This window comes from Peromyscus californicus, unplaced genomic scaffold (assembly GCF_007827085.1).
Source record: "Peromyscus californicus insignis strain IS unplaced genomic scaffold, ASM782708v3 Scaffold_21__1_contigs__length_65335640, whole genome shotgun sequence".
In the NCBI taxonomy this organism is placed as follows: Eukaryota; Metazoa; Chordata; class Mammalia; order Rodentia; family Cricetidae; genus Peromyscus; species Peromyscus californicus.
This window is the reverse complement of record NW_026294514.1, coordinates 19,779,956-19,800,896: the sequence shown is the minus strand read 5'-3', so window position 1 is coordinate 19,800,896 and position 20,941 is coordinate 19,779,956. Positions and strand designations below refer to the sequence as shown.

Below are 20,941 nucleotides of genomic sequence, written 5' to 3'. Positions count from 1 at the left end.
ACATTTCTTCTGAAGATATACTGATTGAAACAAGGCTCCACCTTATTTAAGGGGGCAAATACAGTGTAAGTAGAGTCAATTGATGAAGACAGAGACATTTAAGAGAAGGAGTCACAGTTGTCCAGAGCTCAGTTTTGTTTGTTGTTCTTTTGTTTTCTGGAAGGGAGTTTATTTTGTGTCTGTTTTAGACAATGTTAAGAATGCTTAGCCATTACTGGGAGATACAAAGATAAGATGTGGGCAACCCTGCACACATTGTTTTTGAAGTCTAAGGTAATCTTATGGAAGGACATGTTTTGTTTTTCTTCTTTCTTCTTTTCCATTAGTGGCCACAGATTTTTGACTGATTCTTCTGTAAACCTCCCTTTGAAAAAATTTCATGTATGTGTGTATTTCTAAGTGTGGGTATGTGCAAGTGATGGCCGGTGTGAGTGGAGGCCAGAGGTTTGGATCTCCTGGAGCTGGAATTAGAGTCAGTTGTGAGCCATCTGATTAGATGCTGGAAACTGAGCTCAGGTCTTCTGTAAGAACAGGAACATCACACTCGTAATGACTACGCCATTGCTCTATCCCTCTCCACTCTCTTTTCTTCCTACCTCAACCTATGTGTTCAAATCCATAATCTTACCTAGATTATACCTTGGCCTACTCAAACAAATTCTTTAGAGATTTAATTGGACCGCCCTTATTTTCAAATTTGGTTAAGGAGAAAGGTGTAGCAAGCTAAGGTAAATATCAGTGAGATAAGACTACAATGTAAGGATGATCAAGTATTGAGACAAAAGTAATTAGACAAGCATAGATCAGAAACAACCTACTGGGAAATTCTATTTCTAAATTTAGCATCCCAGATGGATATAGAGGGGGGGAAATATTTAAGCAAAAGACACATAGTTAAGTGAATATGGTCCTAATCTAGCTTTATACTTACAATTTCTGGTTTAAGGCTGGGGCGTGATTTCTAGTATTACTCTATGTACACACACACTTGCTGCTGCTTGTAGCTTATGTAACAGAAGGGTGATATAACAGAAAAGTCAAGTATAATATTTCACTTATCTAAATTAATTGGGTAAACATAAATTTAATGAAGAATTTACTTCCTGAAAATTTTAAACTACTCTAATCTTCACACATTAAATATAATCATTTTGGCATTGGGAGATTGCTAATGCCAAATGAGGGATTTAAACATTCTATGTTACATCTTATTAAGACTGCACTATTCTTTGCAGACTTTTGAAAACTTGTAGTGTCTTCTCTGCCAGGACTTGAAACATATTACACTATCAAATGATTAGAGTATAAAACAATGTGAATATAAATTATTGGTAAAACAATGAGAGCTTGAACAAATCTACCCTTAAAAAGACTAACTGTGGAATACGCAAAACATACATGTGTGTGCCTGTGCATGCCTGTCTCTGTGTGTCCGCATTGAAATATACAAGAGTTTCTCCCTGCTTTTAAGGTTTCATCTCTGTTTGGATTTCATGAGAGACTTGGGCATCAGGAGTGAATGTAAGGTTTCACATGATGAAAGTATTGTTTCTGTAGCAGAAAAGTAGAAATGCCTGAGGGCAATGACATGATAAGAAAATGGGAACATAATACAGATTTTTAAAAGAAGCCATTGGGATGAGATTTTTGAAATATAAATTCCTTTTACATCAGAAATAGTTTTAACTAGTTACCTAAACATAGATTTTTCTATTGTAACCAGTGTCATAATATGATTTAAACCATTAAGTCAGTGAAAACTTGTTTCCTTTCTCTTGTTTGTCCTCAGCTTTTGGAGATCTTACATAATTTAAGAATCCCTTCACAGTTAAATTACTTTGTTCACATATATCATAGAGTACACTCAGTCACCATACAGGAAAGGCAACATGATTTCTGCATAAGGACAGTTTGATTAAATGTTCAGTCCTAACACATTTCTGAGAATGAATTTGCAATTCTCAGCAGCAAAATCAGCTTTGCCTCATAAACTGCAAACTAAGTAATTGATTGTCCGTATTCTAACCACATATTTTTATTTTAGACACAGTAATTGTATAAAATAGTTCACATGTATTTTCCTTGTACCAGCTCTGAAAGGGACTTGATTATATGTTACTTATAGTAATTCTTTATTTTCCAAATTATAATGGCACATATACATAGAATCATTGTTCACAATCTTGGAAAGTACAATGAAATTATGAGAATTGAAACACTTATAGTAAAAGAAACACAAGAAGAGAAGTATACATGTAGGCAAACCCCCTACTATTAATAATATAGTTAAATAAAAGTTCAGCCACAGCACAACATAAGTGGATACCTTCATTGGAAACTTCCAAACAATCATAACTGGTGAACATTAAACAGATTCTGCTAGGGCCAACCAATTAGTAGCAAAAATGGAACAACTTTCCAAGAACATAATTTTAAGTAGAAAAAGAAATGTAAAGTGCAATATTGCTGTTGTAGTTGATATAATCATGAAAATAAAAGAAAAGCATTTGATGATTTCTAAAAATGTTTATGTCCAAAAAATCTAAAGTAATGATTAAAATTTTGTTCTGGACTCATGAAAGTATTCCTTCACATGTAAGATACAAAAGGTTCATTATGAGAGATATGTAAGACACAAGCAGTAGAAAATAAAAAAAATTATCTGTACAAACTTACAAATGACATTAAATATATCCAGGGGAACTATTCAAATAAAATTTTACATAGATGACTTTGCTTCAATATTGTTTACTTTTCTCAATCTCTATTAATATTCAGGTATTTCTATCTCTAATCCTACATTTATCCTTTAAATTGGAGCCCAGCAGAAAGAGAATGGTGTATGCACTTTGATGGCGTGGTAGGGTGAAATATGCTAGATAGGATGCCATCTGGGTGGGGGTGCTGTAGGGAAAGGTGAGCAGGCTTTGCAAGAGGAAGTGGGTGAGTTGCCCATGTATGGGCTTGTGACCACAGAGAACTTGAAGAAACTAAGGAAACAGAATTGAGAATGCTATCAGAAGAGTGCTCAAGGCATGCTTGATTTACTTCTGAACTTTGCTTAGGGTAGTAGGAAGATGAGGCTACAGCTTACACTACATTCTATAATCACAGACAGAGCTTGATTTAGTAAGGTGATCAGAAGTCTGTGAAAGAGGTTTATGGGGCTTCCTGAGGATATGTAAACTCAAATTTCCTATGATGTCCTACAACCTTCATAGGAAAACATCATTGAACCGATTCCTGTTTCTAAGAGCACATCTAGGACTGCCAGGCTTCTCTTACTTGTTTTCATCCCAATTGCATTGAAGAACCACTGATCCCCAGTATCGACAGTCACCTCTCATCCCTCAAGAGTGTTTGATGTGAATTGGTAGTGTGGGTTCCCTTTCCTAAGGAAGAAAAGGTAAAGCAAAACTCCCAAGAACCCAAGAGCCTCAAGAATCCACCTCTGCTCCTTTTTTTCCATTTTTTCATATATAATTGGGAAACGTAACATGAAACAAGGCAGAATGACTTGGTTCAACAAAAGTCATGGAAAGAGAAGTTTTTAATACAGTACTATAATAACTTGTGTCTTATCTGAAAATCTGTAGGCCATAATGGAAGGAATATCTTGATGTAATTAAGAATATATCAGTGTTATAATAAAATAGAATTTCTAAGATATTTTATCATAATTGTTTTATCATAATTATTTTCCATCAGAGCTGGGGAAGAGGGAGACCCTGTGCTTCTGTGGGGCTTCTACTTTCCTTTCTGTTACATCAGAGAGTGGAGGCACAGAGGCCTCAGAACGTTTTCTCCCAGTGAAGAAATGGTAAATATTTTCTCAGTGTAATATACTATGAAGGATACATTTTCACATCAAAATACCAAATTCATATTTGTGAACTGATACTGGCTACAAAATGTGAATTCACAATTAACAACAAGAAAGGAAATCTATGACACTAACGGCCAAGATCTTGAGCATAATCCCAAATGTACTTGGATCAGATGTACAACTTAAACGTGGCCCCAATGAGAATTGTAAGTACTGAATATTCTCTTACAATCGGCTGACATGTCATTGAATGAAGGCCAGGGGTGACTGATTCCCCAACTAAACGACCTCTCCCTCCTAAACTATGCTTTCCATAGTGGCTACATTTTGGGTTGTAAACATAATTATTTGTTTCCTATTGAAATAAGGACTTAGAAGAGTTAGGCAAGGAATGGCCTGAGGACAATATCTAACATGTTTTATAATCCTGTGTCAACATAGTGCTTTGCTTTTTTAGGAAAAGGTCAATTTTCACAACTCATTGGTGTGTATCTATAGTCCTTGTGTCAAACAAACAAAAAAGGGATTGGGGAGAAAGAAAAGATAAGCCCATTTTTATATATCACCATGTGTGCTGTCTTTTAGAAAAGCATCACAAACAGCAACTGCAGTCTAGTGGGATTATTTTTCAGCACTGGGGATGAAACCCAGGGTCTCACACATCCAGGCAGTGAGTCTATACTGGGCTACATTCCAACCTCTATTCCAGTCTTTGCAATTTTTCAAATCTTTGCTTTTCAAGTTGATAAGAGCCAATAACCTTTTGTTAAAGGAAGATGACAAGTTTGGGCATTCAAATGAAACATGATCCAAGGAGAAAACATATTCAATTATTTGACCTTCTGTGCTGCTTATAAAGGAAACAGGTATTTACAGCTCAACCTATTATCTAAAAAGAAAAGAAAAGAATGCATCGCAGGAAGCCCCCCTTTAAACAACAAGACAAAACAAATACATCCAATTGAAAACACACACACACACACACACACACACACACACACACACACACACACACACACACATTTTCCTAGGACAGGGATGTAGCTCACAGTAGAGGGCTTGCTTATAAGAACAAGGCCCTAGGCTCAATGCTCAGCTCTGTCTACAGCAAAATTTCATTTTCCTATAGTCAATGTATAATTTTCACGTTTCAATATACAAGTACTGATTACTATCTAAACCCTTACCATTTGAAAAGTCATTTCATGGACTCAGAGATGAAACAGAGAAAATGGGACATCAATCATAGTCTACTCTGATGATTTTCAAAATTAGCGTATTATCTTTCCAAGTTAGTATCACTGTACTCCTCTAAATGAGTACAATTGAGCCTATGATGGAGAACATACAATATGCTTCAAGGCTCAGGCTGTCCTTTAATCAGGATTGAGATTTCCAGTGCTCTTGACACAAAAGGGCAAATCAATCTTTACCTTACAACCAGAGGATCAAATAGAACATGCATGTCTGTGTTCCCATCTCAAGCTATTTGGGGGACATTTTCCAATCCAGGTCAATGTTACACTGGGCTCAGTTTTGCAAGAATGAAAATAGAGAATTACTGGGCATCTGTATGATTCTTATCTGTTAGATTTTTATGTCTCTCAGAAGTTTGTTGATCTTAACTTTTCATATTATTTCCGATTCGGCAGTTATCAAGCAAATGTCTCTGATTAGGTGTGCTATGTGCTTTTGTTATTCCCAACCCTCCAACTCTTACCCCCACTTTTACAGAAAGTCACTTCTGGTAACATTTTCCCCACTGAAATGGGGAAATTACTTTCTATGGCAACCACCAGCTCTCTCATCTTGACAATGAATCCAGCTTCATCTCATTGATTCTCAATTTATTCTTTCATTCCCAATATATTGTTCTGATTCAGTCTTTCTCACAAATGTATTACTCACACTGCAGTATCCTTTTCGTTGTACAATTTTGTCTATGTGATATCCATTCTTAACTCCATACATAGGTTCTCAATCTCTTTCTGTGTTAATTAAAATATTTATTAGAATTTACACCAGGAAATAAAGAGTAATGTATGCCAAAGGAAGAAAGAAAAGCAGAGTACAAGTTCAAAGCATTTACAGTCTTGGTATAAAAACTAGTTAATAAATAACCTCATTAGATGGACACCTGAATGGATGCTCGTAGAAACATATAACCATAGTCCCTGCAGGTGTTTAGGAAAGCTAAACCAGAGATTGAGATCACAGCAGCTCTCTGACTTTGCTGGTAGACTTCTGAGAACCTTCCCAAATGTTTTCCCAATTATGTCACACAATACTGCTCTTGAATGAAACCATCACAGATTGGCTTGGTACCATAAAACTGTGATACAAAAAGAAGGTTTTTAGTTCATTCAGAGGACTGATCATTCAGGCTGCAGAAGGCCATAAAGAAAGGCGTTACTCATTTGCCAGTACAGTCCTGACCTATACTTCCAATTTAGACTCAAGTCTAGTGTTCAGGATGCTGTAGTATAGATGATTTGTCCTGGAATTGCTTCTTCCTCTTTATCTACCTAAGTATAATGCTTAGTGAAATTCTGAATATTCTTGCAATAAATTTGAAACACAGACATTTTACTTTCATTTTCTGGTAAATACCTAGCATTTACATAGCTGTTAGAAGATGAAGGAGAGCCCAAGGCCTATCCCTTTTTCTCTCTGCTCACCAGCTTGGCTAGGTTAGAACTGTATATTTTATGAGTGTAGCTGAACGGCGTGACTCATTTTCTGGGAGTTGCTGCATGGTGAGCTGGTAGCATGTGGTTTAGCCTTTTCTCCCGGGATTCACAAAGCCTGGTCAGATAAGGCTGAAAGTACCAGGGCTGCAAGGCAGCACCAGTTGTTCTATGCATCCGCTCTTGATGTGAATTTCCATACTCCTCTGGGAGCAGGTGGAGATACTCTCTGTAACATGCTAAGGAGCAGTGAAGCATGAAGGTACCAGGAGGAAGGAAGGAGGGCTCGACACACCAAAGCAGAAAATCAGTGTATCTTAGGAGCTTGTGGAAAAAAAGAGAGGCGTGTTGACTGCAAAGTGTTCCCCCATCTACTCAGTAACCTTCCGACGGCAACAGAAGCAAATTGAAAGCCCAGATACTTGTCATCCAATGCCAAATACATCTGATAAAAGCTAGCAATATTGTCAAAGTAGCTATATACTTATGGATGCATGGATATGTAAATATATATTACTATATAACTCAAATAACACATTATTGCTCGATGATTCATAAATTCTCAGGATACCTGGAAAAATTATTGTTAAAAATTACCGCCACATTTCTTCCTCTCCCAATCCCTCCCTCCCTCTCTTTCTTTCTCCTTTTATGTTTTGTGAGGAGAGAATAGAATACTTACAAACACAGGGGACATCAAAAGTTCCTTCATAATATTAATCAAATCAAAGGCTTACTACAGTCTAGGAATGAATCTCAGAAGAGTCACTTCCACTACTTATTATTTTCCCGTATTCATTTTAAAAGAAAAAGATCTTATGAACTGCTGAGAAATTTTCTCTAAATCGAGATTTTTTTTTTTAACCCTCAGAGATTGGAAAGCAATGAACGAAATCACAATGATAAAATACAACAGCAAGTTAGAGAGGAGAAACCATGGCAAGATTCTAGAAAACACAGATTAGGAGAAAGTTTGAAAAACAAAATATAATTAAGTTATACTTACATTTAATTCAATGTGTGTGTGTGTGTGTGTATGTGCGTGCATGTGTGTGTGTGTGAATGTATGTGTGTGAGTGTGTGTGTGTGTGTGTGTGTGTGGTGTGTTTGTGTGTATATAGAGCTTTGCTCATCACAACTCAAAAGTCTGTAGGCATTTAAAATTCCAAGAAAGAAAATAACACTTCAATTTGCTGAGTCATTGGGTTTAATCGAAGCGGTCTTGAGAAATTGATTTTCCTAATATTTTGACTCAGAATCACTGGCCTAAGACAATGTCATCTCACTCTCACTTTGACTGAGAAGCAACAATGATGTGACAACCACCATCTGACCGGATATTTAAATGACAAACTTTATCCAGCGCTCAGCCTTTCCTCTATTTTATAAAGCACAGAAAGCTCTAGCTGGGGTTACCTGGTACATAGAAGCCCATTCCTTCCCAAGAGCAAGAATCACATTCTTTATGACACTGTCCATGTAAGCTGGACCTGATAAGCTCAGACCTAGTAGGCATCAACACCACAAGCCACATAGTATGACAGAAACGAACACCCACACCCACTTCATCTTCTAGAGACCACACAGGACAAAGCAAACAACAGATACAAACCTCGTGGAACTGCCTTAATTAAAAAAAAATCCGTCTCTCTCTCATTCTTTCTAGCCCAAATGCCTAACCTTCATGAGGAAAACACTGAAAAGATCCCCATTTTCTGGTTTTGTCCACCGGTGCCGCCAGGCCCAACGCTTTGCAGTGAGGCTGTGTGTTTTTCTGCAGATCCACCCTTGAATGCTAAGTAACTGCTCTGCACACGCCTCTCTCTGCGGAGCTCAGGGAAATGGCAGCCAGAGCAATGAGTGGTTGGCATGGCAACAAGAAGAAGAAGAAAATCTGCAACCTTTTGTATTGTTAGGTCTGCTTGTTTATTTGCCTCAGGGGCTGATGCGGAGAGCTTTAGTCATTTTGCTGGAGAAACGGCCCTGCACTATTTTGCTCTGTATACATTAACAAAGTATGCGCAATAGATCGTATTTTAAGGAGGATCTCAATTTAGAAATGGAGGCATGGAAGATAGAACGGTAACGAAAAGCAGTTTTCACTTTTCTAAGGTTGAAAAGGACGAACGGAGAGAAGGTTAGAGCTATCTGCTGTTTTCATATGAGTGATGACAACCTTGCCCCCATAACCCCATCCTGTGCTTTCCAGCTCCGCTATGTAATCTTTGCAACAATTAATGTATGTGTCTGGGTCGGGGTCTGTCTCTCATGGGGCTGCTTGAGCTATGGGGATGTTAAAGTGTAGAGAAGGCTCTACTGTCTCCTGGGTGGGGGGGCAGATCTAGAAATATAGACATGCCCGGGGAAGAAAAGGCATTGTAGGGAATAGTTAGGAGTAAGGTAAAGAAATGCCCTTTAGTTTTTATATTTACCCCAAGTGATATCCAAAAAAGAACCACTTCATCTCAGGACTTGTTTTGTCCAACCATCATGCCTGAGGCCTGTTGAAGTCACCAAAGTCTGCTTGTGAACACTTGCATATTTTGACATCTATAAATATCTTTTCCCCCCTCTGCCTCCCTTCTTTCTCCACTCAGGAGGAAACTGAGAATCACGCTATGATTTTATGCCATGCTCCAGGAGTGTGAATGTGAGTTCTGTAACAGAAATGTGCACTTTGCCTGCCGTGGATGGGGCCTGCTGCAGAGGGGCAGTAGAGGAGCTGTCTTCTATCAGACAAGAAGCCTGGACCAGGTAGTAAATGCTTTCAGGGGTTAACTACAACTGAGGAGGGTTAGATAGGAAAGCTCATCTTCTAGATTCCTTCCAAATAACTGTTGTATTATTTGAAAGTATGGCAAGGGAATGGCCAAATTCCATTAATGTTTTCCAATAAAGGACAAATGGTGAAATTTACAAGATTAATTCTGAGAGCCCCCCCCCCCCCAAATTAACTCTATTCTAAAGAAATCTTAAAAGCCTTGACAGTCAGCAGCCTGCTTAGAAAGTAAATAAATGACAAAGTATACACAAAATTTACACAGTCTTTTCTTGGGGAATGGACAAGTCAGAATGAAACCAAGTTGCACAGGGCTCCTGGCCATTGGGTTCTCAATTCAACACCCTCATAACCTAAATGAGCATCTCTGAATAACTGTTTTAATCAGACTGTGTCCTAATTTTCTTATTTGTAAATGGAAACACTAATGATAGATATCTTTGTGGACATACCAAAATGATAGAATGTGATCAAAGCCATGATGGTATACAAACTAAAGAGCCATGTTGAAGCCTGTGACGCTATACAAATTTTCAAGATGTGGTTCTAAGTAACAGTTGTCCTTCAGTGTCTTTGGGTGGGGTGATGGCTGAAGGACCCCTCTAACATCAAATTCTGTTCTTCAAGTCCTTACATAAAATGCCATGTTTACATAAAGCCTCTGCAATCCTCCTATATGCGTTACACCATCTCTAGACTGTGAATATTACTGGTTACCGTGTATAAATTCTTCGTTAATAATTGATATTCTGCATTGTGTAAGGAACAATGACTTGCAGGAAAACACAGTTATCCTGTCTGAACACAGGATATTAGAATTCTTTCTAATTCATTTAATTCACAGTTGGCTCTGTCCATGGATGTCAATAAGGATAAGGAGAGCAGGCTCCAGTGTTTCCGACTACCCTTGGGGAATGAAAAGGAGCCAGAGACTTTTCTATCCCTGGATAGATAATGGTATTCAGAGCAAGGTGAGGAATGCAGAATTAATACTTTGCAGATATGCCTTTTACAACCAGAAAACATTTTATCAAAATGATTTCATAATTAGACTCAGTAAGGGTAAGATTCAATACCATAGATAACAAGACATCAAATGAAGTGACAATCAGTTATATAACTGATAGTCACTTCAGGAGCACACTGACTACTGAAACCGTGTCTCCACATCCTTAAAGCATCACTTGAAAGGTAACTTTTAAAACTTCCACTTCCTACAATGATGTTCTGATCAAAGTTTTATAGACTTTTAGATACAAAGATTTATAGATTTTATAGATACAAATCAACTCTTTTCTGTATTTTTGCAAGTAACCTCATACTATTTTAATATGAATTCTAATGTAACAATGAGTCTTGTTCTTGGATAAGAAACTTATAGATGAGGTGTCTAGTTGTCACTCAGATGTGGAACTCTGTGGGGACCAAAATGTATTTCTTTTGCTTTCTTCAACAAAATGCAAAGGAAAGGAATGGATTATTATAAGCCATTTTTTTTTCTTCTCAATTATCCTTTGGAAAACAATTTAAAAAGAAAAAAAAACTACCCTTTGGTTAGGCGGCTTGATTCTGAATAGCTTCACATGTTTTTACATGTCCCTATGTGTCCTTTAAAAAGGTCAAAGAAATAAAGCATCAAAATTAGAGTTGAGAAAATAATTCCACCCATCTTTCCATGGGCATGCATTTACACTGTATGGCAGGAGACAGCATCTAGACAAGGGTAAAGCAGTACAATTAAAATATTATTCCCTTCTAACAGATCCTGCTTTCCAACACTGGTCTCAGTGCACAAGAACAATAATAAGCTGATGATGGATGCTCATCTTTAAAACGTCTCAAATGAAAATGAATATTCAAATGGTGTGTGAGAGAAGGTAGGACAGGAGGCTGAAGGAGGCCCAGTGTTAGGAAGACATGATACTTCTACTGTGTAATCCTGTTTATAGAGATATACAAACAAGCTCAGGGGAAAAAAAAAACTTCTGGAAATGAAGAGACAACCATAGCCAAGAAGAAAGCAGAAAAAACAGTTTTGAGTCAATTTGAGGAATTTCCTGGCTACTACAAGCATAGCCGAGGACCTCCTTCCCCTGGGGAGTGCTTTACGTGAACAGTTTTGCTTTTGAAGGTTATTTTTATGGGGGAAATGCAATATACTTCTGCACTGCAGGTGAGTGAAAAGAAGAATGAACTCTTTGGTCCTTGAAATGTTCACCTCCAAATATAACGCCAGTTCCCAGAAGGTCACCATCCTCAAAGCATAGCATTTAGAAAATTCCATAGTGAGATTTAAGAGGATTTGCTTATACAGGTGATGATTTACAGCACATTTTTAAGGAAGTTACCCATAAAACATCAACTAGAACAGTTATTTTTTATTAAACTTGTTTGGAAAGAAGCTGACTGCGTACTAACTTATCATTGGAGCATCCTTTGTAAGTATGAGGAAACCAAGTTTTACATTCCTTCTCTCCCTACGGCTTTCCACACTTGCACATCTCAGGGATTCAATAATTGGTCTGTTATTTTTAGAAGGAGTTAGTTTAAAAATCACACCATAGTTTAGATTGAAAACATCACTATGGCAACCCACAGATGATGCTGTACCACCTCTGTCACTGTGAGCATATGTATGAACACTGAGAAATCAATTTCTGCAGGATAACATAAGACTCATTTAATACATGCTGAGATGAGTCCACCATAAACACTGGATGTTCCTGACACCATCACTCAAAAGAAATACCAGTGAGTTGAATTTAATTTATATTATCTTCTCAAGGAAGCTGGCAAGTACACATTGACCTGACAAATAGATTTTTCTGATGCTGTTAAATACTTCATTAAGACCCCTGAATAAATAGAATATTAAATGATACTAGTTGTCCATGGCTTGAACAAGCATACTATACACAGTGATTTTTTTCTATATTGCATTGTATTGCTCCATGGTAGTCATGTGTTGAGTATTGAAGAGACCAAGCTAGACTGGTATGGTGGTGCATACATATCTGTAATCCAGCCACTTGGGAAGCTGAGATAAGGGGATAACCTTGACTTTAAGTTGAGTCTGGACTATACAGCGAGTTCAAGGCCAGCTTGGGTTACAGAGTGCTACCCTGCTTAAAAACAAAAACAAACACCAAAAACAAACCAACAGCAATGCAACAACAAAGGTCTCTAAAATCAGGGGACAAAAGTATAGTTTTCAAATTAACTTGAAAAAGACTGTCTTTGCCTTTGCCTGATCATTCAGTCATCGGCCCAACACACATTTATTGAACACTGCAGCTGTAAAGCCAGGGGCTGCAGGATGAGATGCACCATTATCTCTTTCCTTCCTTCTAACCATGATGCTGTAGCTGGTGTTCATCCCCTTTTGCCTCAAACCTATCAGGGTCCTTTCAGTGGGGTTCCCACCCTCATTAAGTTCCACTGTATTCAGCCAGAGAGCAAAAGTCCTTGTTCAAGGCTGTCACCGCCACTGCCACCCACAATGATGGTAGCTAATAGACACTATGTCTTGGAGCACTGGCTTTATACACTTTTTACTGTTTTATAATCATCACTGCAACCATGGAAGGCAAGCGTATCTTCATTCCATTTCAATCACAATGTCTTATTAAGATGTCTGTCTCCCTGGAGCACTACACAGCTTCTCAATTTCCTGGTTCAGTTAAGAGATAGTGCCATCCTCTTTTCCCATGCTCATGGAATTCTGCAGGGCCTTTATGGAATTCTCAGAGGCCTTGCAGCAGAGCAACTGGAGAAGACTGAACTTAGTGAAGAAGACACACAGTCTTTAAGAGGGAGACAGAGTGTGCTAATGGTGAAACAGAACCACCACAAGCTAATGGCTTCTATAGTGTTTGGCTTCACTGAATAGATATACTATCTTGCTATATCCCTGGGAATTTATTTGGCACTTCAGGACACATTTGGGAAAATTTGTCCTAAGTAAAAACAATCCCACTTAAATGTTGCCTTTCCATACTTCTCATTTGGCACTTAACACCCCATGATTTGTATGCAAATTAATTTACATAGAGGTCATATGCCATGAGACCTTGGATTCATGGAGTCTGGGCATAGGATTTTGTATGGAAGCTAATACAACACTTAGTATGTAGAAAACACCCCAATAAACTTGTGTTTAAAAATTTATACTGTGTATTATAAATTTTCTTCTGTCACTTAAAATGTCTTCACTATTTCCTCATTAAAATCAAACATGCATATATATGTATATACATGTTTACACATGTGTATACACACACACACACACACACATAATTTGTACCAAGAACCTTGTGCATGCTAAGTATGTGCTCTAACACTGAGTATACCCCCATACCTTATATGTAAGGTATTTTGACCAGAGTGTATAGTGGATAAACATCACAGTTTAATTGATGTGGCACAGAAATCGATCTTCAAATAAGTAAGGGATGGCTTTGAAGAGGACAGTGCAGCTGCCTCTTTATTCGACTACTTGCAATTTGTTCAGTTTTTTGAAGAAGCAATCCGCTGTCTGTAAGTTCTAATAGAGAAACTTCTGAATATCAGAAAAAAAAGGAAATGGTTGATGAAGAATGCTATATTGTAAGGTAATGTTTCTTTTCATTTATACTTTATACTTATGGGTCCATTTAGGATAGTATCAATGAGAGTACTTTAAAAAGAAGTACGCAAGAGTTAGTTATATTGGGGGCTGGAAAGATTGCTCAGTACAGCACTGATTGCTCTCCCAGAGGACCCAAGTTTATTCCCAGAACCACATGGTGGTTCACAGCCATCTGTAACTCCAGTACCAGGGTATCCAATGCCCTCTTCTGGCCTCTGTGGGCACAGCCTGCATGCGGTACAAACATATATGCAGGTAGAATACTCATGTACATAAAACAAAAATAAAGATTAAAAGTAAAAATTATCAGTGATATCATATTGTTCTTTCAGCCTCAGGGTATTGATTTTTAGAAAGCCGAGAAACAGTGAAAGGCCCCTGTATTTGAACATGCATGCTCATCCCCCTTCTCCTCTCTCCTGCTTCTTTGGAAGGCTGATGAGATGGTTGGAAGTTCTTTCTACACTAAAAAGAAATATGCTACTAATCAATCCATTGGACTTAGGCCCAATGTGACTCAAGGTAATAAGAACAAAACATTGTTATTTTTTTTCTCCAATGGGTTAAAATACTGACAGTTCATGGCAAAATATACATACGCTGAGTATTTTGCCTATAAAGATTAGGGTAGTAAAAACTAAGGTGAGAAACAAGATCAAGACGACAACCAAGTTGGGGGAAGTCAGGCTAACTGCCACGGGGCTTGATGCTTGATTTGTTAGGGCACTGACTTCTCCTGACCACTCCAGTCCTTGCAGAGTGAAAGGGCCAGCTGCTGCAAATTAATTCACTTTCAGAGTAACCGGACTACAAAGCACAAAGAAATTCTGGCGGCCGGCCCTCAGTTACCTGCTGTTTCTCTGTCGGCCGAGGTCAGCTCTCCGTTGATGCCGTTCTCTTTGGTATCTGAATAGGCGCCCTGTGACCCGTGCTCCCCAAAGGCGCCCTCCTCCTCCTCTCTGTATGGAAATCCATTGGCGCTGCGGCTCAGCCCTTCCCCTGCCCCGCCTTGGTCCTTCATCTCTGGAGGGTGAGGGTGTGCAGCTGCCTCGGTCAGTGAGGCTGACGTCCAGTGTGGCGCCTTTCCATCGTCTTTCCGCTCATCAGCCATCCTTCAGAGCTTTGTACTGTCTCCTGAAGACAGAATGTGTATGTGTGTTAGTTATTACTTTGGGCAATCTCCTGATCTAAAAACGCATCAGTAGTAAAGTAGAGGAAAATTTGAGGTCAAATCAGTGGCTTACTTTATCGATAACCATTCTTTAAAAAAAATTAACATGTTACCAACACAATTTTTACCTTTATATTGTTTTTGCAAAGAATTTTTGCAATGTTCCATGAAATCATATATATTTTTAACGCCCCCCAAAACAACAACCGTACCTCAGGACCCATCTTAACCAATGTCTTTGACATCCAGTCTAAATATTGACGCATTAGTCAAAGAATTGTGTATGGGGGAAATTTGCAGCATGAGAAAAAGAAAAAGGCAGGAAGGGGAATGTCTAGAGGATATTAGATTATCAGATAAACTCAACTACCCTTTAAAAATACAACTTCCAAGAGAACCTGAAGAGAAAATGGTCAGTACTTTCATTTCAAAAGTATTCACATCAAGCCACTTAGATATAGTTTTCTGAGTACTATGTATGTATTATGTAACGAATGAAGGTTATTGACTAAATTTTTCAATAAACATTTCTTAACTCTACCTATAATACAAGAGGATCTGACATTTTTCTACAAGCCCAAATCTTACGGATAAAAAAAAACCCAAAAAACGAAAACAATAGTATTAGAGTTACGTTGTGCTTAATGATCTCATTTCACTACTAAGTCAAGTAGGATCTGAAAATGCTACAGCGTTGACGTGAGCGAGGAAGCTGTGAATTACAGCAGAGGATGGATTCACTGTGGAGGAGGCATTTTCTTAACCTTAAGTGAATGGAAGATACCGTATGACCTTCTCTTCCATGCGGATGCTACTAAGTTTGGAGATGTAACTGACAGGGTGATTCACCCCTCCATTTGGAAAGCTCTTGCCGGTGATGTAGTTTTATTGATGGCTTATCGTTCCCACACAATGGATGACAACATACGTAATGACTCTCTCTAATGGAAACCAAGAGCACTATTTTTTTTTTAAGAGTAACCAAGGTGAAGACTTCCAAACAAACCAAGGCAGTGTTTGAGAGAACCTACTTCTTACTATTAGCTGTTTAGAGATCCCACATATAATCTAAACTGTTGTGGATCCAACTTTCCTACCAGATTTCCAAGAACCAGTTGTTTGTTTCTCAATTTATATTTACTTATTATTTGTGCGTGTGTGTGTGTGTGTGTGTGTGTGTGTGTGTGTGTGTACATGCATGCATGTGTCAGCGTGTTCATGTATATGTCAGAGCACAACTTTATGGAGTTGGCCAGTCCTCTCCTTTCACCTTTATGTGGGTTCTGGGGACTGAACACAAGTTGTCAGCCTGTCTCTGTTGACTAACAAGCACTTTCACTTGCTGAGTTATCTTGCTGGACCTGCTTCTGAATCCAATGCTGTTCTTCGCTTCCTATGCTTTTTACTCATATCAAAAAGAATGAGACCAGTCCATTCATCTCAACTAATCATAGCACCGGAGAGCCTCCCCAATTGTTTCCAAAAGTATTCTGTTTAATCTTCCATAAAACCATATTTAAACAGCATATACAGAGCTTAGCTCTAAAAACATAGACTGAAGAACTCATGAACAAACTAGGAGTATCTACATCACCTACAACGTGCAAGGACTTTTTTCCAACTATTCCCAGTGTGACTGATTACAAAATTAAAGCGAATAATGCAAAGGAAAAGTTAATAGTTACATTTGTTATGGTTATAATTAGCCCACCCCTTACTGTACCACCAGTCATTACACGTAATCATTTTAAGTCGTTTTACCACAATTTCTGCTGAAATAACAGGAACTTGGAAACTTGGTCAAGCACATGAACTAGAGTTACTTGTAAATCTGTCCTGAGTTATCACCAAGGACTGAATAAGCATGCCCAGAGGTATGGCAAACAGCCTAGAATGGAACCTGATGGGAAGAATGTACCCTCAGGACTAACATCCCTCTGTGTACATATGAGAAACTAAATGTGCCCATTTTATAAAAGTGATCCAGCAACATTCTACCCCCCATTCCATTCTGCACTGTGTACCAGTCAAATATCAAATTACCTGATAGAAGAATCTAAACACTGTGCTTTTTAAATTGTTATGGTACCTTCACACATCTTAGAGATGAAGTAAAATATCCAGATTCAAATAGCCACCTTCTGGATACAGAGCTGTTCTCCATAGCATCCGAATCTCTGTGTGCCTCAATGTCCTTTACTATTCCTGATCAAAATTTCCATACTCTTCTTTGGCCCAATCTCTTTGTGTGTGTGTGTGTGTGTGTGTGTGTGTGTGTGTGTGTGTGTGTGTGTGCAGAGCAAATAGTGAATATAGGAAAAAACTTACGTAAAGCCTATTCATTTTTCAAAAAGATACATTAGCAAAGCCTGGACTTCTTTATGTAAGTTTTTGTGATTGTGGGGCATCTTCTTGATTGTTAACTGATGTAGGGGGGTTCAAGTTCACTGTGGGCAATGCTACCCCAGGGCAGATGGACCTACACTGTGTGAGAAATGTAGCGGGGCAACAAAGGTGAAGCAAGCCAGTAAGCAGCATTCCACCATGGTTTCTTCTTCCATTTGTCCCCACTTCCAGGTTCCTGCCTCTGCTTTTCTTGATGACGTTCTGTCAGCTGTAAGAAGAAATAAACACTTTCCTCCCCAAGTTGTTTTTGCTCAGAATTTTATCACAGCAAGAAAAATTAAACTAGGGTAGCAAGGAAACAGTTTGAGGAAAAACTCAAGAAAAACTCAGTTCATGACTTTAAAGTGAGTGTATTCCAATTTTCAATTACTTAGACTTTTTTTTAATCTAACATGTTAATTAATATATGCCCCTGCAGAGTAGTTTTGTAGCTTATGGGTAGGTCTTCCCATTATCAGTGCTGTTCCTTAAATTTTTTTTTACAGTATTGAGATTATCTTATATTTAAATACATATTTTAACATTTTTCTAGGCTTAAGATTACACTCTGTGCTTCAAAACTTGACCAGTTTGCTCAAGCATCTGTCTGGGTGTGGTAAAAGGATTCATGTTTTTGTGTTTGTGAGAAAAAAAATTAGACCTGACCACAGGCAGCCCAAATATCTGTCTCTAAATATGATAAATTACTATTTAAATATTGTTTTATTACATTATTGACTCTTGCAGTAAGGATCTATACAATAAGAAAACTTTCATTGAAATTTAGAAATAAAATATTTTACTTATTTCTGATAATTCTTAGTTTACCAGACTATCTATATATCCCACAATCCCTTTGTCAAGAGTTTAATGTTTTCCTCCTGCATTCCCCAATTTTAAGTTGTTGCTATTGGTTCTTTATGATGACTAATTGGTAACATTTTTCAAATCTTTTCTGAAATCAAGTAGGAGCTATATAATAAGAAAATAATAATTGTCACATTACCTTTCAACACTTTAAGGCATGATTTTTATGAGAAAGTCACGTGCTACTCACCTTACAATAAATTTCTATTCATGTATAAAAAGTGTATTAGACATAAAACAGAATCAATTAGTCTTTTCTATAGAAAAGTTTGTGTAAAACTTTAATAATTTAGATTGTTCAGATAGATTATAGGTGAGTACACTCTATCAGAAAAATGTGCTTTCTAGAAAAAATTTTTAGTTTTAAAATATAGTTTTGTTCATCTTTCTTGGAATATTTAATCATTTTCCACACAAATATTGCTGATGACTTTAGATGACAACTTTTGATAAATGACCATTGATTTATGTTGATGATGGCAGATTAACATGTTTTCATTCTTTATGAAACTAGATGTGCAAATTAAAACACACTGCACTTATCACCTGGTTTAAAATACAGAGTGTTTTTCTGCCCCTCCATCTAGTATCAGAATGCTTGGATCCTGCACATGAAAAAGATTGTGTGTATGCTTTGATGATTCCTCCATTATCTGTTCCTTAGAAAAAGTAACATATATACATAAAATGTATAAAAAGTGGTTCCTTAGTTCCTATGTCCTTGGACTGTGTAGAAATGAGAAAACAGGATACAGCTGTCACATTGCTGCCATTGTTTAAGGAGAAACACGAAAGTAGAAACGACAGGAGACAATCCTCCAAACAGTTCTGACATCTTTCTGGGCTACCAAGGACTGTTTTCTCCAAGAAAAATCTAGGGGTAAGATTCAAATCACGTCACTTTATGGAAAAAGAAGTCACTCTCTCATTTTTCTACCTGCTTTCTTAATGATTTGGTGTTTTCCCTTACCCTCCTTTCCACGGGTAAAAGAGGTTCGTCAAAGATATACATAACTGATACCTTACAGGAAAGTAAAAGCCAGCAGGTATCAGAATGTGAGTTTCAAATAGTTGTTTACTGTTGACTGGGTTAGTCCTCAGCTACCAACCATGAGGCAAACACGAGGAGAAAGTTTCCATGAGAGATGGATGTTTAGCCACCATTAGATCAAGAGAAAAGAACTTCGTTTTGTAGCTGTGGACGACGGTGGAGGAGAGGCAACTGAAGTTCTAACTCCATCTAAAGCGCATGTAGTAGAACAAACGGAGAGACCTAAGCAAGACCGAGTACATATAACAGAGCATGAGAGAAGAGTTTAGAAATATCCCCACAATAAAGTATTATAATCCATCTCAGGAAAAAGTCTCAAAATTATGAAAATGAAATGCTCTTAGGTGATCAACTGTTCCAATGCATCCTCAGATATTTTCAACACACCCCCTCTAAAACAGATGTAGTAAATCAGTTCCTTGGGGGGGCGGGGCTTGCAAATTAGTCTTTTTACTGGTGACTGTGACAAAGCTTGAGGACTAGTGTTTTCAGACAAGCCAGTCACTTCAGGAAAGGGCAGTGAGGGGCAAAATTTCAGAGAAGAAATATCACTGCAGAGTGACCAAAGGAAAGGGTGGAGTCAAGTATGTTGAGAGGACACACGACCATTCTTATAAATAGATGTGCTTTTCATGTCCATTGCCCAGAACTTTTATGATGAGTTGATAGAGTCTAATCATGAGATAGACTGTTTTTATTCTACCTTACAGGGAATAAGGTAATTTTTAACTTGTACATAGTTATACTTGAAAGAGGCAGAAATACTTTGAAGGAATTCTCTTTTTAAATTTGTCCCTCTTCTATGACAAGACAACTACTTCATGTTGTAAAACAATGGCCAGATTAGGAAACATATTCAAATTGCTATTAGAGTGTTTATTTTTGCCTAATACTTGGCATTTACTATTGGCTTATTAAAGTATACTTGCTTAGTTTTCTTTACTGGTTGATGGCTTTGTACATGAATGAGGTGATTCTCAGTGCGAACGTGTGGTAGATGGTTCTGAATGTGCTGAATAATTCAGATATATGTGCTAAAAGGGATGAAGTGGACTAGAACTTTCCTCTTAGGATTCCTGTACAAACAGGTACTTCATTGTTTGTCTTTGGATTAAATATTGGAAAGAGCACAACATATTTAGTCATCCATTATAGTTCTTAGCAGGCAGCATTAAATACTGTCAGAAACTGGCAAAAGAGGAAGCTGGGAAAGTCTAAAGGAAAACTGTATTATGTGTCAGATTGAGACAGACAAGTCTCAGTTTTTTTTTTTTTTTTTTTGGTTTTTCGAGACAGGGTTTCTCTGTGTAGCTTTGCGCCTTTCCTGGTACTCACTTTGGAGACCAGGCTGGCCTCGAACTCACAGAGATCCGCCTGGCTCTGCCTCCCGAGTGCTGGGATTAAAGGCGTGCGCCACCACCGCCCGGCCTAAGTCTCAGTTTTTATAGTACCTTGGCACAGGTACTTTAGGGCATTTTCTTTGAGACGTTCTGCCCTATCAATCATGAAGCATGCAGTTCAGTCCAAACAGAGGGCATATAATTTTGT

The 20,941-nt window shown here is 37.9% G+C and overlaps 1 protein-coding gene and 1 long non-coding RNA gene across 28 annotated transcripts in view; one reads left to right on the top strand and one right to left on the bottom strand.

The window, feature by feature from the left end:
* The window catches only part of Map2 (microtubule associated protein 2), a 280,848-nt gene that overhangs the window by 54,020 nt on the left and 205,887 nt on the right, over nucleotides 1–20,941 (bottom strand). For all 26 annotated transcript variants that reach the window (XM_052749705.1, XM_052749710.1, XM_052749709.1 and 23 more), the window contains one exon: nucleotides 14,769–15,053. In XM_052749705.1, coding sequence (XP_052605665.1) covers nucleotides 14,769–15,030 — 262 coding nt within the window. In that variant the 5' untranslated portion in view covers nucleotides 15,031–15,053. The remainder of the gene's footprint in view (nucleotides 1–14,768; nucleotides 15,054–20,941) is intronic.
* LOC128117623 (uncharacterized) lies at nucleotides 8,194–14,761 on the top strand. Of its 2 annotated transcripts, XR_008220852.1 has the most exons (4): nucleotides 8,194–8,650; nucleotides 9,111–9,267; nucleotides 10,137–10,263; nucleotides 11,055–14,761. It is a non-coding gene; the product is annotated as an uncharacterized LOC128117623 (long non-coding RNA). The 2 variants fall into 2 exon arrangements; XR_008220851.1 differs by having other exon boundaries at nucleotides 9,111–10,263.